The sequence below is a fragment of the Elephas maximus genome, chromosome 14 (genome assembly GCF_024166365.1).
Source record: "Elephas maximus indicus isolate mEleMax1 chromosome 14, mEleMax1 primary haplotype, whole genome shotgun sequence".
In the NCBI taxonomy this organism is placed as follows: domain Eukaryota; kingdom Metazoa; phylum Chordata; class Mammalia; order Proboscidea; family Elephantidae; genus Elephas; species Elephas maximus.
The window spans coordinates 49,992,517-50,009,753 of NC_064832.1; the positions used below are offsets into that span (position 1 = coordinate 49,992,517).

The window sequence follows — 17,237 nt, forward strand, 5'->3', positions numbered from 1 at the left end:
CTCCTATGCGGAGTAGGCTGGGAACACCTTTCCTATGAGTTTTACTGTGGGAAACGCGACCTTACTAGCCCGGTAGTGGCAGCGCTGCCCCCGCACCGACCTGTTCCTTTCAATTCCAGCGTTATCCTGCCCTCCCGGAGGGGACTCTCTGTCGGCGCTGGAAACATCAATGTTACTTTCCGCTGTACAAAGAGAACCTCAGTAGTTTCCAAGGCGTGCAACTCAGAAGAGTGGTAAAGAAAACCAGCCTCCGATAGAGGGGCAAAACCTTCCACGGTCCTTGGTGGGTGGCAAACTGGCCTCGGAGCCGCGCTCCCAGCACTTTTTCAGGCGTTCCCAGCCTCAGGCGCCCAGCAGCCTCCCCGGCCCCACTGCAGACCCGCCCCTGCGGCCGCTGAGAAAACGCGGCGAGCGGAACCCGCACGCGGAAGCGCCGGCCGCACTGAGCATGCCCAGTTGCAGAGCCGACCAGAGGAGTTTTTTTTTTTTTTCTTTCCCTTTTTTTTTTTTTTTTTATTTTTGGTCTCAAGCAGGAGCCCCCTCCCCCCACCCCGCACCCCCCCCAACCCAGCCCCCCACCACCCCTGGCCTAAGCAGCTACCATGGCCGAGGTTCCCGGCGCGGCGTTGTCCCAGGCGGGTTGGTAAGTGGCGAGTCCCGCCGGCCGCCAGGCCGCGGTCCCGGGCCGGGGCCCCGAGGAGGGTTGGGGTTGGGGGCGGTGGGTGCGTGTCGGGGTAGGCGGAGGCCGCCGCCCGCCCCCGGCCTGTCCCTGGGCACTGGGGCCGGCTCCGCCCCCGGCGCCACGCGGAGCCGGGCGAGTACCCTGGTTCCCCTCCGGGCCGCGGTGGCGGCGGCCTGGGCCCCGGGCGGCGGGCGACGGGCCGGGCTGGAGGCCGGGGGTCGCGGCCAGGCAGGGCGGCGACCCAGGGCCGAGCCAGCCGCCAGGAGGACCTGCCGCGCCGCCTCTCCGGGGTGTAGCTGTGGGGGAAGCAGGGAGGCGAGAGCTGGAGGGGAGACGTGCGGGGAGAGGGACCAGCGCGGCAGAGCCGCGGGCCCGCGGGAACTTGGGGAGACCAGGGTACCGCCGTGCTGCCGCCCGAGCCACCTCCTTTCTCCTGCTTATTTCAAAGTCCTGTGCAGACCAGTGTGGAGCTGCCCTCCGCGGCACACACACAACTTCTGAAGCTAAGAATAACTGCATTGTAAACTCGTATGGGTGCTCCGTAGAAGTTTTCTTGAAAAGACGTCGTTGTTCTGATTTTTAACGTTTCACGTCAAGATTTTAGCATCTGAAAGCAATAGAAAATTAAGCTAAATCAAGTAGTTTCTGGAACTGCGGCCATTACCGCTGTAAACATGCGGTTTAATTCAGTAGCGCTTTTCCAAGGCCTGAATGGGCACAGTGGGGGCTGAGCGGTAGGAACCAGGATGAAGGAGATTTGTCCCTGTTCTCTGGAAGTTCACAACCTTAATAAGAAGATGAAAGAGGGAGGCGTTAAAAAGACAAACACCAAAATAGGGGGAATAGTTGGAAGCTGTTCTGAGGAGCAGGCAAGTGTGCTGTGGAATTACAGGGCAGGGAGAGTTAATTTCCTAGAGAAGTGGGTTTTGGAAGATGGTGAGGAAAAGGCTTTCTAGAGCTGAGTTCAAGGAGATAAGGCACAGAGGTAGGGAAAGTGCTTATTGGTCTGTGGAACAGATGCTAGCTAGATCCAGTAGGAGACTGTCCGATAAAGATTAAGACCAGAAAAGGTAGGTTGGGACCAGATTATGGAGGTTACGAATGCCTAAAAGATGTGGACTTGATTTCGTGAATAAAGTTTTTCATCAGTGGAGTGAAATAATCACACCTGTATTTGAAGAGCAAAATTAGAGCAGCTCCCAGATCTACGGGCACTGCTGTTGACTCCATTTTACAGGTGAGGAGACTGAGGCAAAGAGATGTTAAGTAACTTGTCCAGAATGACATAGCTAGAAACTGGTAGTTGAGTGCTGAGTGCAGGGTCCTGGTTCCAGGCCCGTTGCTTTTAACTGTTATGTATTATTGCTCTGCGGTTTTTGGGTAGAACATCATGGCATAACAAATTCTAGCATTAAAAACTCACATTCAATTTTTTGTTCTCTACCTGCAGTTTCTTTAGCTCACTAGGCTGTTTCGAATTATCTTGGCTCATTGTTTTATTTTAGTTTTTCCACATTCTTCATTGTTTTGATCCTTAGTTCTTCAAGCTAGTCATATGATTTCATTTGCAAGCTCAGTCTTGCCTCCTAGTGAAAGGCTCACTACACGGGTTTCAGGTACAGACTAGATTTGCTTTTGGATTCTAAGCTTCTTAAGGGCAGGGAACTGTATTTCATTTTTCTTTATATCTGTAGTTACAGGGATCAAGTTACATTGTAGATTCTCAGTGCTGTCTCATATAGTTGACCTTGGAATGCCCCTGCCATTTTTACTTCCCCAGCCAGGACCTCTTACCCAGGTTTAAAGAGAGTCGTTATCTGCTTTATTATATTTTATATTGCCAGCGGTGCTATATTGTAGCATTTGACAGTGTGCATTCTAAGTCGTTTGTTTACATGTTTCTTTCTTCCACCAGGCTGCTGCTTCCACAAGCAGGGACTCCGAGGCAGGAGTAATCTCTAGGGCTAATAAGGGCTTTTTAGCAATTTGAGTTTCATGTAATTTCTGATGGGTCTTGAGCAGACGAGTGCCAAAGACTTGAGGATCTCCTGTGCTGGCAGGTGGCATGTGCCAGATTTTATCTTAAGTAGAGACTTGTTATGTTAAAATATAGAACCTCAGGGTTTAGGCAGAGAGAACTACTGGAAGGAGAATTTTTGACAGGAGAGCAGCTCTTGACCAACTCATTCCGGTCTAACATCTCAGGTTTCCCCTTACTTTTGGGGTTTTTTATTATTGTCACTGACAAAGCCATTTTTCTTAGGACTCAGGTTTTCTTTGTACTTAATTATGCTTAAGTGCTCTGTCACTAGGTGAACGGTTGGAGAGCTGCCTAGGAAGACAGGCCTGGTGACCTGCTTCTGAAAGGTCACAGCCTTGAAAACCCTACAGAGCAGTTGTGTTCTGCACACATGGGGTCACCGTGAATTGCAATCCACTCCATGGCAACTAGCAACAAAGAACAATTACTTGTAGGACCTGTAAAGAAATAGAGGTGAACGCTCCTAAACTATAATAAAATCTGTTCCAACAGCTTCACCTAAAATGGTAGATTAGTAGAATATTTAGTGCTGAAAAGCTTATGTTTCTGAAAATGAGATCTTCAAGGGGTACGTACAGATGGTCTATATAGATGAGTGCATCATTCAGGTTTACATTATTCCTTGAGTACTGCTTTCTGTCTTTAAAAAAAAAAACTACAACAATCAGTATTTTAAAGGCAGCCACCCTACAAACTGTACAGTAATTTTTTTTTTTTTTTTTTAGTGGCCAGTACCACACAAAACATTTGGTTTTGGTGATTTGAACATTTAAACTTTCGGGAGCTCTTACAGTATAGTGGAAATGCTTAAATAATGCACTAAACGGTACCTTAGTTGTTTGTAATACTCAATTATATGCATGGAATAGCTTCACGGATTGATTTGACTCTAAATTTGCTTAGATTGCAATATTTTTTGTTTTCTGTCTTTGGAGATTCATTCCCCTTCAGGGGAATTGTATATTTCTACTAACAGGGATCAGGGCTTTTAAGCTTTTGATTTTTTTTTTTTTTTCTTTAAACAGAATCATGTTAGGGGACTCAAGCAGCTGTGTTTGTATTTTTGCAAAGGCGTTTTCCATAGAATTATTGATTGTTTTGTTTACTTCCCTTGTTGTGTGGATGAGGAAACTGAAGCACAGCACATCAGTAATTTGCTTGAGTTGTAAGTGGTAGAACCAAGAATAGAGACCAAATGTCCAGAAAAAAGATGCTACACGTACACCAAGCCATGATGACACTTCTAATTACTTCTAGTTTAAATTGTTGATTATCACATTTTAAAATTGGAAATTGGATTAAAGCATTTTGTGGTATCTAAATTTATTTCTTTGGGAAAGATAGGTGCTTTTTCTTCAGAGTAATGATACTGAAATTAAAGAAACATTTACCTTGCTGTGGCTTACCTAATTGCTTATTAGGCATATCTGAAAATAAGTTAATTCTGTATTTTTTAAAGTGCCAATAATACTCTGAAAAAGTAAGACACTAAATTTTGTCTTTGCCTTACCCAGCAATTTTGACTTGAAAATTCTGTTAAGGTAGTATTAGAGTGTTTTCCATATTATTCCAAAAGAAGGTATCTTTTGTTTTTTGGTGGAAAGAGCTGAGATGGAAGGGAAGGAGAGGATGCACACAAAGGTCTCCTTCTTGCATCCCCCCTTGAATTCCACCTTCCCCTTTGGGGTTGTCTTTCTTACCATGCTAACACCATGCCGATATCCTCTGGGCAAAGTGGATACTAAACTCCTTTTTCATTGTTTTACCTTTAAACAACTAAGAAAAGCTGCAGTTTATAAAAGTCTTTACTAAAACGAAGCATTGGTAGGAAAAAACTGTGAGATAAACAGAAAACAAGAGGCACAATGCAATATGGAGTATAAAGTGATTATTGCTTTCTTGTACTGAAGGGCCTGTTGGATTCCACATGTTACCTTGAGATAGCTACTCCAAATGATGGAACAATTTCAGGACATTTTGCAGGGATTTCTAATTCCTAGCTTTTGACCTGTCTACAGATGAAGGGCTTCTTTTCCCATCCCATCCCATCACATAAAAGCTTCCTCCCAGATATACTGATAGTCATGACCAAGAGATGAAGATTCCCATTCTGCCTTTCACCCTTGTGCCTTTCTATTATGTTTGGTTTTAGTTTTCTGAGACACCCAGTTCCCAGGAGATTCCTGGTGAATGATCTCAGTCTTTTGTTGAGAAGTCACCTTTGTAGCAGCATTAATGTAACTATAATCCATTGCCATTGAGTTAATTCTGACTCAAAGTGACCTTGTAGGACAGAGTAGAACTGCCCCATAGGATTTCCAGGGAGCAGCTGGTGGATTCAAACTGCCGACCTTTCGTTTAGCAGCCGAACGCTTAACTACTATGCTGCCAGACTATACCTTTGTATAATATGGTAGTGGTACTATTCATACAGTGAGAGTTTATGCAACCTATAAGAACAGTGCTCTACCAAAAAACCATCTGTATGAGACCAAAAGGCCAACATTTACCCTAAAGCAAAGATGAGAAGATAAGGGGGCTGGGAAACTAGAGTACCCAGAACACAGAGAGAATGTTGACACATTTTGATAAATATAACTAATGTCAGTGAATAATTTGTGTGGAAATTGTCAAATTGGAACCTAAAATACTGTGTAAACTTTCACCAAAAACACACACACACACTATATGTATATATTTGTTTTGTATACATATGAGTTATACTTTTCTCATAATACTGTTCGCGTGAACTCATATATATATATTTTATGAGTTTATATATACATATATATTTGAGTTTATGCAAAGAGTATTATGAGGGTTGCTCCCCCATTATTTCTAGTGTATCTCTTAGGCACAGGTGTAGTTGTAAAGGGTATTGGTCCTTCTTTATAAGGTTGTATATTAAGTGCTAGTTTTTTTGTGATGTAGAATTATAAAACAATTTTCATTACCACTTTGCTATAAATATTTTTGGTACATTATTTTGGAAGGAATCAGAACTGTTAAAACATTCTTCAGATGAGGTAGAATTAGAAGATCACACTGAAGAACACTAGAAGCCAATTTGCTTCATATTCAGTTTTCAGTGGAGCTTGTTGGATACATCCTTCTATTTTAGAATATTTCCTATTTATTTAATGAGCACTCATAACTATCTCTTTGGAGAGTATTAGCAAAATTAACATGGTCAAAGATAATAAGCCTTGTTTACCCTGTTTCAAAGTATGTTACATATTTCCTTGTTGCTTCTGTTCAAAATGTAAATTGCTAAAAATTATAGGATATGCTGTTAAACTGCAAGTTTTCACGTTTCAAAGTGCTTTTTGCAGTGGTTTTTTGCAAATTACCTATAAATCTCGTTCCAACTGCGTGTAGACTTGACTGCCTCAAGCATAAAAAGGGGGTATAAAAAGAAACTTGCTACCTCAGCAGGTTAAAAATGATTTTTTCCCCTCACACAGCAGCATTTGCTAAATCAAGTAAAAGTATCACAGCAACATTTCAAGAACCATAAAAATAAAACTATTAACTTTTTTGGCTTCTGTTTTCTCCACTTTACAAAAGAAGAATATTGGCATTTTGATTTATCATGTTGCAGTTAAGTCCTATCTATTTAGAAATTCTGACTTTTTGGAAGGTCTAAGGTCATCCAGACAAGGACAGCCTAGGAAGAAAGGCTTGGCGATCTACTTCCTAAAAACCAGCCAGTGAAAATTCTGTGGATTGTAGCAGTCCAATCCTGTTGTGCATGGGTCATCATGAGTCGGGAGCCGGATTGATGGTGGCTAACAACAACAGGATCTGGAAGTTGCTAAAGAACACTTTACCTCCAGATAATTTTTGGAAGAACCACAGTGCGCTCCTAACAATGCAAAAATTTTCATGTAAAAATTGGAGAATCAAGTGTGAAGTTCATAGAATGACAGAAAAGCAGACGGGGGGGGGCCATAAATATTTGGTAATAATGGAAGGTATTAACAAGGTTGTCAAATTAAAGATACTGATTCATGAAAGAAGCAAGTTGATGATATAAAGAGGAAAGGACAGCTTTGTTCTCTGGGGCTGGACAGAGAGCCTACTGGTTTCACATACCCCTGCTAGATGGGCGTGTATCTGTGTGCCCATGTGTGTGCTTCTCACACATACTGCAGTTTTATAGCCTTAAAAGGGGTAGTTGTGTGCAGTATATCTACAGGGAACTGCCGGAAGTTAAAGCTGAATTCAGAAGAGGATGTGGAATAAGGGATGTCATTGCTAACATCAGATGGACCTTGGCTGAAAGCAGAGAATGCCAGGAAGATGTTTACATGTGTTTTATTGACTATGCAAAGGCATATAATTATGTGGTTCACAACAAATTATGCATAACATTTCAAAGAATGGAAATTCTAGAACACTTAATTGTGCTCATACGGAACCTGTACATGGACCAAGAGACAGTCACTTGAACAGAGCAAGGGGATACCGCATGGTTTAAAATCAGAAAGGTGTGCACTAGGGTTGTATCCTTTTACAATACTTATTCAATCTGTGTGCTGAGCAAATAGTCTGAGAAGCTGGACTATATGAAAAGAACGAGGCATCAGGATTGGAGGAAGGCTCATTAACCTGTGATAAGCAGATGACACAACCTTGCTTGCTGAAAGTAAAGACTCATAAAGATCAAAGACTACAGCCTTCAGTGTGGGTTACATCTCAACATAAAGAAAATAAAAACCCTGACACCTGGACTAATAAGCAACATGATGATAAATGGAGAAAAGATTGAAGTTGTCAAGGATTTAATTTTACTTAAGGATTGCAGTAGTCAAGTGTTTCATTTTATTTGGATCCACAGTCAACGCCCATGGAAGCAGCAGTCAAGAAATCAAATGATGTATTGCATTGGGCAAATACGCAAAAGACTTCTTTAAAGTGTTAAAAGCAAAGATATCACTTTGAGGGCTAAGGTGCATCTGACTTAAGCTGAGGTATTTTCAGTTGCCTCAGGTGCATGCAAAAGCTGGACAGTGAACAAGGAAGACCGAAGAAGAATTGATGCCTTTGAATTATGATGTTTGCAAAGAATATTGAATATACCATAAACTGCCAGAATAATGAACAAGTCTGTTTTGGAAGAAGTACAACTAGAGTGCTCCTTGGAAGCGAGGATGGTGAGGCTTCGTCTTACATACTTTGGACATGTTAGCGGGAAGGATGAGACCCTAGAGAAGGACATCATGCTTAGTAAGGTGGAAGGTCAGAGAAAAAGAGGAAGACCCTCAATGAGATGAATTGACACAGTGGCTGCAACAGTAGACTTAAACATATTAACGGTTGTGAGGATGGTGCAAGCCTGGGCAGTGTTTCATTGAGTTATACATAGGGTTGCTATGAGTCAGAACCCACTCAATGACACCTAACAACAACAACCATGACAGCCACAACCACAATAACCAACAACAACCAACAACAACAGGAATAGTTCTGTGGGTAGAGGCAAATAACTACCCGCTTCTCAGTATAGTACTGTGAAAGGTACAATATCTTTATAGTAGTAAGCGAATCGTAATGTGGAGAGATATATAACCCTATACAATAATGTGGAACCCTGGTGGCACTGTGGTTAAGAGCTTGGCTGCTAACCAAAAGGTTGGCAGTTGGAATCCACCAGCCTCTCCTTGGAAACTCTATGGGCAGTTATACTCTGTCCTGTAGGGCCACTATGGGTCAGAATTAACTTGCTGGCAACAGGTTCGCTTTGGTTTTTATACACTAATGTGTGCACTGAAATATACTTAGTATTTCTGCTTCTATATAATGTGTTTGTTTGGATATAATTATGTACAAGGGTAAAAGACAGTATTTAAACATGGTATTTTACTTGTAGGGTGTTATTGAAACACATTGAAAGCAGTTAAACCAAACTTGGGAAGTCTTGAAGGCTTTCCAGAACTCATGATGTATAAGCAGGATATGTCGTAGATACCATCTCATAATATCATGTCTGGTCTTTGCCTGGTGTAAAAATAAGACAAATTCATCCATGTATTGTTTAATGAATATTGAACATCTCTGTTGTAGCAGCACTTGCTTTAGTACAATTTGATGTAGTTTTATGAGGGAGAAGGCCATTAATTACGTATTCAAACATATTGCATCTGTGAAATGTGCTAGACAGGAGAAGGGGCATGGTTCTAAAGGCTTTAAGAGGAGAATTTGGCCACTTCATGGTAGTTCCAGAACGATTCCCTGAGCTCTGAAAGATGAGTGGGAATTGACTAGACAAAGGGAGAGCACAGTGTGGAAAGGTTATATGGCAGTAGGGAGCATGGGGAGTACAAAGGTCTGATTGATCAGGGTGGCTGCAGAGCAAGACTGAGTGCCAGTGTAAGTGAGATGAGGCTGGGAGAGACCCCAGGGCTAAACCATATAGGGTGGGCCTCGTAGGCCATATTATGTTTGTTTTCATCCTGCAGCCAATAGAAATCAGTTGAAGAGGTTTATTTAGAGAAGGGAGGGTTGAAGTAGGAATGGCATCAGACGTTTAAGTTTTACTTATTTTTTGTAAAAAAAAAAAAAAAAAATGTAAGGAAATATGGGCCAACTCAGCACTTTTTATGTGTATAACTTGATGAGGTATGTTCATGATGTTGCGTAACCATCACCACTGTCCATTTCCAACTTTTTCTGTCATTTGTAACAGAAAACTCTGTGTTCTCTAAGCAATGACTCCTCCTTCGCCATCCTGCCCTTGGTAACCACTAATGAATTTTGGTCTCTGTAAAACCAGTTGCAGTTGCTTCAGGTCTGACTCATGGCAACCCCATCAGTGTCAGAACTGTGCTCCACAGGGTTTTCAGTGGCTGATTTTTCTGAAGTGGCTTGTCAGGCCTTTTCTCCGAGGTGCCTCTGGGTGGACTATATATACCTGCCTATTCTAGATATCTCATTTAAGTGGGATCATTCGATACTTGTCATTTTGTGACTGCCTTATTTCACTCAGCATAATGTTTTTAAGGTTCCTCCATGTTGTTACATGCATCACAACTTCATTTCTCTTTATGGCTGAGTAAATGTTCATTGTATGTATACACCACATTTCGTTTACCCATTCAGCATTTGGGTTGTCTACACCTTTTGACTACTGTGAGTAGTGCTGCAGTTAACATTAGTGTACAAGTATCTGTTTGCATCCCTGCTTTCAGTACTTTAGGATATATACCTAAGAGTGGAATTGTATGGTTAATTCTTATGTTTAATTTTTTTTGAGGAACTGCCAAAATATTTTTTACAATGGCTGCACCATTTTATAGTCCGACCAGCAATTGATAACAAATCTGATTTCTCCACATCCTTGAGAACAGCTGTTGTTTTCCATTTTTTTTGGTCATATCTATCTTAGTGGGGGTGACATGGTATCTTAATTTGATTAGGTCCTTATTAGTGGATTGACTCTCTGATAATACAAACTGAGAATGAGCAGTTTTTAAAACATTCCCTGTATATTTAGGTATCTGAATTTACTTTCTTACTCCCTCTGAAATTCTCCTAAATACAAAATGCAAATGAAATTCAGCTGTAGCTTTTTAGAAGCTATTAAGATGTAAGAAAAAAAAAAATGAATTTATTGAATTCCTAAGAAGGACCCTGAGAAGTTGGTAAATTAATAAAGGTGGATTTTGGAAAATATCCAACCTGAAACATTAAATATGAGTATTGATGAAAAAACTTGCTAAACATATTAAGCTAACATTTTATAATGGATTTGGAATTGATTCAGTTCAGGCGGCTTGCTGACTCTCTCAGTCTGTTCTGCTCTAAATTGTGAAGAATAATGAGACTTCTCTAGGATTTTACTGATTCGTATTCATCCCTTATTTTTGCTTCTTGGCGGGGAGGGGGTTGAGTGGGGTAGGGTTAATACTCAGGCCCCCATCAGAATCTTCTTTGGCTGTCACATTTTGAAGTTTTACAAGATTGGGACATACTTTTTTTCCTTACTTGGCTTCTACTGATAAAATTTTTGATGGCTTTTTTTGGATGTGGTTATTTGCTTTTTTGTTGTTCATTTAATTAATTACATGGTTTTCAGAAATTTTTATAAGCATATATTGTTTTTTTGACAATTAAGAATTGATACAAAATGAAGATTTTATGTACATTTAAAAAACAAAGTGATTGCAAACCACAGCCGTAGGCCAGCAGCTTTCACATTACATGGGAGCTTGTTCGGAAAATAGTCAGTCCCCACCCTAGACTTACTAAATCAGCATCTGTATTTTAACAGGACTTCCCAGTATTCTTTTGCACATTACCTTTGAGAAGCACTACCCTAGGGCGTTCTCATTGTCTTCACGGTCATCGCATTGTAGCTTCCACGTCTGGGTTCAGCCAGCAGGAGAGGGAGGATGGCAGAGCTCACAGAGTTAGTTCTTCCTTGGGGAAAGTGGTGCACATCACGTGTTTGATTTCTGAAAACTTAGTCTTACATCTACCTGCAAGGGATTTTGGGAAACGTGGCCTAGCTCAATGATTCTCTATCTGTGATGTAAACCAAAAAAAAAAAAAAAACCAAACCCAGTGCTGTCGAGTCGATTCCGACTCATAGCGACCCTATAGGACAGAGTAGAACTGCCCCATAGAGTTTCCAAGGACGGCTGCTAACCAAAGGGTCGGCAGTTCGAATCTGCCAGGCGCTCCTTGAAAATCTGTGATGTAGAGTCTGCTTTTAATACTTCCAAATTATCACAAAGCAGTAGCATTGTAAACTACAAAACCATTTGACAGGGTCAGGTTGCTCTACAAGTTTCTAAATGTTTCCATCAGTTTCTGTACATATCTGAGCTTGGAACAGTAACAAAGAGTTTGTGGATTGGCACTGGTGCGTGGACCAAACATAGAGTAGTCCTGTTCTAGCTGGACATATTTTGAATTTTTCACTTAATGATACTTTTCAAATTATGGTAAATTTGCATAAATTGGTATGAGTGACTTAAGCTTTTCCTTCATCTTTTTATTTTTTCATACTTTTTGATTTAATGTACTTGTTAATATTCTACTTAAAAAGATATTGTCTTAGTGATAATCTTATTTATGTTCAGGACTTTTCAGCTTGCAAAGCCCCTTTCCCTACATTATGAGGCATTCCATAATTAACAGTAGTATGTATGTGTATATATATATGCACACACACGTACATGTACATGTATATATATTTGCTTATCATAGGGAATTGTAAGCCTTCTTAATCATTTTGCTGATACCTATATCCAACAGTCATAGTCACGTTTGTTATGAACTCATGCCTTTTTTCTGTGTTTTGTAACTTTCTTACACTTTTAGTTATGAACTAATCTTAGTTCAGAATTGGTGTAATAAGACATATCTGTGACGTTATCATGCAGGTTAACTTTGTTTGACATGATTTGGTTTGAATTATTCCTGCCTCAGCATGTTTTCTTGGAAAATAAAATTGAATTGGATTGTTGGTGGTCTTTTAAAATGTTTTACCTTATCAAAATAACTTTCATGTGTAAATTGAATTGCTTACAGTTATTGTTAATGCTTAAGTACTTAACCAAAGATTACTTAAAAAATGTTAAGTTTCTTAGTTATCTAGTGCTGCTATAACAGAAATACCATAAGTGGATGGCTTTAACAGATTTATTTTCTCACTGTTTAAAAGTCTGAATTTAGGGTGCCGGCTCTAGGGGAAGGCTCTCTTTCTCTGTCGGCTCTGGAGGAAAGTTCTTGAGTCTTCTGAGCTTCTGCTTCTGGGTGATCTTCGTGTGGCTTGACATTTCTCTTGCCCCATCTCTGCTTGTTTGTTTAATCTTTTTTATATCTCGAAAGAGATTGACTCAAGAGCCACCCTACACTAACCCAACCAATACCCAATGCCGTCGAGTCAATTCTGACTCATAGCGACCCTGTAGGCCAGAGTAGAACTGCCCCATAGAGTTTCCAAGGAGCTCCGGGTGGATTTGAACTGCCAACCCTTTGGTTAGCAGCTGTAGCACTTGACCACTGCGCCACCAGGGTTTCCAACTAGTCCAGTCTTAATGGCATAACAAAGACAGCCCATTCCCAAATGGGATTATAACCACAGGCATAGAGGTTAGGATTTACAACACATATTTTGGGGGGACACAATTCAACCCATAACATTATGATCCTAAACCCCAAAAACCAAACCCGATGCCGTAGAGTCAATTTTGACTTATAGCAACCCTATAGGACAGAGTGGAATTGCCCCATAGGGTTACTAAGGAGCATCTGGTGGATTTGAACTGCTGACCTTTTGGTTAGTAGCCGTAGCTCTTCACCACTAGCCACCATAGATCTCTATATATCTAAGACATGTACTTCCAAAGTGAAAAATAGGCTAGTGTTAGACTGAATGTTTTTCTGATATTCAGTTGCTTGTTGCTGTTATGGGCTGCCTACGGTCCCCTTGTAGTCTTTCCCTCCAATCATTTTTTTTCCCTTTTTATTTTAATTAGCCAGTACAGGCATACATACAGGTATTTTGGTTTTGGTTCCAGACCGCTGCAATAAAGCGAATATCTCAATAAATTGAGTCACATGAATTTTTTTGTTTCCCAGAGCATATAAAAATTACGTTTACACTTCAGTGTAGCCTATTAAGTGTGCAATAAATAGCATTATGTCTAAAAAAACAATGTACATAGTTAAAAAATACTTTATTGTTAAAAAATGCTAACCATCATCTGAGCCTTCAGTGAGTCGTAATCTTTTTGCTGGTGGAGGTTCTTGCCTCAGTGTTGATGACTGCTGACTGATCAGGGTGGTGGTTGCTGAAGGTTGAGGTGCCTGTGGAAATTTCTTAAAATAAGACAGCAATGAAGTTTGCTGCATCAGTCGACTCTTACTTTCACAGAATATTTGTCTGTTGTCTGCAATGCTGTTTGGTAACATTTTACCCATGGTGGAACCTCTTTCAAAATTGGAGTCCATCCTCTCAAGCCCTCCCACTGCTTTATCAACTAAGTTTATGTAATATTCTAAATCCTTTGTTGTCGTTTCAACAATGTTCACAGCATCTTCACCAGGAGTAAATCACCATCTTAAGACAGCGCTTTCTTTGCTCATCCATAAGAAGCAACTCCTCATCCGTTCAAGTTTTATCATGAGATTAGAGTAATTCCGTCACATCTTCAGGCTCCACTTCTAATTTTAGTTCTGTCATTGTTTCCAGCACATCTGCAATTACTTCTTCCAGTGAAGTCTTGAACCCCTCAAAGTCATTGTCTTAGTTATCCGGTGCTACTATAACTGAAATACCGCCAAGTGGATGGCTTCTTCTTTTCTTCACAGTAGAGTAGACTAAAAGTTCAAATTCAGGGTGTTAGCTCCAGGGAAAGGCCTTTTCTCTCTGTTGGCCTTCTCATCAGTCTTCTCCTGGACTACGAGCTTCTCCATGCAGGGACCCTGGGCCTAAAAGATGCGCTGTGCGCCCGCCACTGCTTTCTTGGTGGTATGAGGTCCCCAACTCTGCTCGCTTCCCTTTCGTTTTATCTCTCGTAAGATAAAAGGTGGTACAGGCCACACCCCAGGGAAACTCCCTTTACATTGGATCAGGGAGGTGACTTGAGCAAGGGTGTTATATCCCACCCTAACCCTCTTTAACCATATGCAAAGATTATGATTTAATAGCACATAGGAAAATCACAAAATGGAGGACAACCACACAGTACTAACCAAGTTGACACCTATTTTTTAGGGACACAATTCAATCCGTGAGGGTTGGACTCACCTTCTTCCAAACTCCTATTCATGTTGCTGTTTTGACCTTCTCCCATGAATCACAAATGCTCTTAATGGTGTCTAGAATGGTGACTCCTTTCCAGAAGGTTTTCAATTGTACTTTGCCAAGATCCATCACTATCTACGGCAGGTATAGCCTTATGAAAAGTATTTCTAAAATAATAAGATTTGGAAGTTGAAATTACTCCTTGATCCGTGGGCTGCAGAATGTGTATTGTGTTAACACGGGTGAAAAACAACTTAATCTCCTTGTGTATCTTCATTAGAGCTCTTGGGTGTCCAGGTGCCTTGCCAATGAGCAATAATATTTTGAAAGGAATGTTTTTTTCTGGGCAGTAAGTCTCAACAGTGGGCTTAAAATATTTAGTTGTAAACCATATTGTAAACAGATGTTCTGTCATCCAGGCTTTGTTGTACCATTTATAGAGCTCAGGCAGAGTAGATTCAACATAATTCTTAAGGGTCCTAGAATTTCCGGAATAGTAGATGAGCACTGGCTTCAACTTAAAGTCACCAGCTGCATTAGCCCTAACGAGAGAGCCAGCCTGCCCTGTGGAGCTTTGAAGCCAGGCACTGACTTCTCCTCTGTCTGTGGAAATCCTAGACGGCGCCTTCTTCCAGAAGAAGACTGTTGTGTCTGCACTGAAACTCTGTTGTTTAGTGTGGCCGCCTTCATCAGCTGTCTTAGCTCTGTCTTCTGGGGTGACTTGCTGCTTCACCTTGCACTTGTATGTTGTGGAGATGGCTTCTTCCTTAAATCTCATGAACCAACGTCCGCTAGCTTCAGACTTTTCTTCTGCAGCTTCCTCACCTCTCTCAGCCTTCATGGAATTGAGGAGAGTCAGGGCTTTGCTCTGGATTAGGCTTTGGTTTAAGGGAATGCTGTGGCTGGTTTGATCTTCTCTCTAGACCACTAAAACTTTCTGCATATCTGCAGTCAGGCTGTTTCCCTTTCCTATGATTTGTGTGTTCACTGGAGTAGCACTTCTAATTTCCTTCAAGAACTTTTCCTTTGCATTCACAACTTGGCTAACCATTTGGCACAAGAGGCCTAGCTTTCAGTCTGTCCCAGCTTTCGCGACATACCTTCCTCCCTAAACTTAATCATTTCTAGCTTTTGATTTAAAGTGAAAGACTTGTGACTCTTGCTTTCACTTGAACACTTAAAGGCCATTGTAGGATTATTAATTGGCCTGGTTTCTATATTGTCACGTCTCAGGGAATAGGAAGACCAGAGGAGAGGGAGAGACACGGGGGAGTGGCCGGTAGGTGGAGCAGTCAGAACACACACATTTATCAATTAAGTTCACCATCTTATATGAACATGGTTCACGGTGCCCCAAAACAATTACGATAGTAACATCAAAGATCACTGATCACAGATCACCATAACAGATGCAATAATAATGAAAAAAATTTGAAATATTGGGAGAATTACCAAAATGTGACACAGAGACATGAAGTGAGCACATGCCGTTGGAAAAATGGTGCTGAAGGACTTGCTCCATGCAGGGTTGCAGCAAATCTTCAATTTGTAAAAAAATGCAGTATCTTCGAAGCACAATAAAGCAAAGTGCAATAAAACGAAGGGTCACTATGAGTTGGAATTGACTCGACGGCAGTGGGTTTGGTTTGGGTTTGGGATGTCTGTACATATGAAATGAAAGGTCAGGAAGAAGTCACTATTGTCAAAGGGCCACTGAGTGATGGATTTGCAAGCTCAAATCAACTTACATGTGAAACTGAGACTAACAAATTACATGATTTTGAATAGTTATAGCCCTAAAATTACATCATAAAACTGAATTGTCGTTAAAGATTCCTGAGAAAATGTGAAAATAATTATGGCTAACACCACTATGCAACCTTGATCTTCAGTTGGATTCGTATCTACTCCTTGAGAAGCAATATGGTTGGTGTTTAAGAGCAAGGGTTGTGGAGTCTAAGTATCTGAGCCAAGGTCAGTCCTGGCTCTGCCACTCATTAGTTGTGTAACCTTGGGCACGATACTTAACTGCTTGTTATATCAGTTTGCTCATCTGTAAGATAGAGTCAGTTGTCTCCCTTATAGGGTAGTTCTGAGGAGTAATGGGTTAATACATGTAATGCTTAGAACCTTGCCTGGCATATGTTGAATACCCATTAAATACTTGGCTGTTCTCACTATTGTGTGTCATACCTGGACTTTCTTAACTTACTGTTGTCCATTAAATGAATTCACTCAACTTGCACACGTATGGATTTCAGATCTTGTGTCACTTTTGGAAAAACTTGATGCTCTTTAATTACACTATTTTAAACTACCTTATATAGTCTTTGAAATAATTGATAAAAATGAACTCTTTATTCATCAGGATTTTGAATCACATAATTCATTATCAAATTAAAGATGATACAGGCAGATAGAGTATTATATTTCACTTGCACAGGAAGAATAGAACTTTGTAGAGGAATTGTCAATACTCACCGTTAATATGGACGTGAGTTTTGTAAGTCTCAATTTCTGTGAGTAATGTCACATCCTTATTGAACTGTTGCATTATTAAGTATTTGCCTTTTCTGTTTATAAATGACAATTTCATTAATGGCATGCTGTCCTCAAATATTAAGTATGTGGATTTTAAGTACTCAATAGCCACACGTATGGCTACTGGCTACATAATTGGAGAGCACAGATCTAGTTGCCAAGACCAAGAGGTCGTATTTTATTATATATGATAATTTGTGAATATAGTTTTTCTT

At 40.7% G+C, this 17,237-nt stretch overlaps 1 protein-coding gene across 3 annotated transcripts in view; it reads left to right on the forward strand.

The window, feature by feature from the left end:
* Positions 1–566: 566 nt before the first annotated feature.
* TDRD3 (tudor domain containing 3) overlaps positions 567–17,237 on the forward strand; it is a 246,058-nt gene continuing 229,387 nt past the window's right edge. For all 3 annotated transcript variants that reach the window (XM_049853409.1, XM_049853408.1, XM_049853410.1), the window contains exon 1: positions 567–643. In XM_049853409.1, the coding sequence (XP_049709366.1) occupies positions 603–643 (41 nt within the window). In that variant the 5' untranslated portion in view covers positions 567–602. The remainder of the gene's footprint in view (positions 644–17,237) is intronic.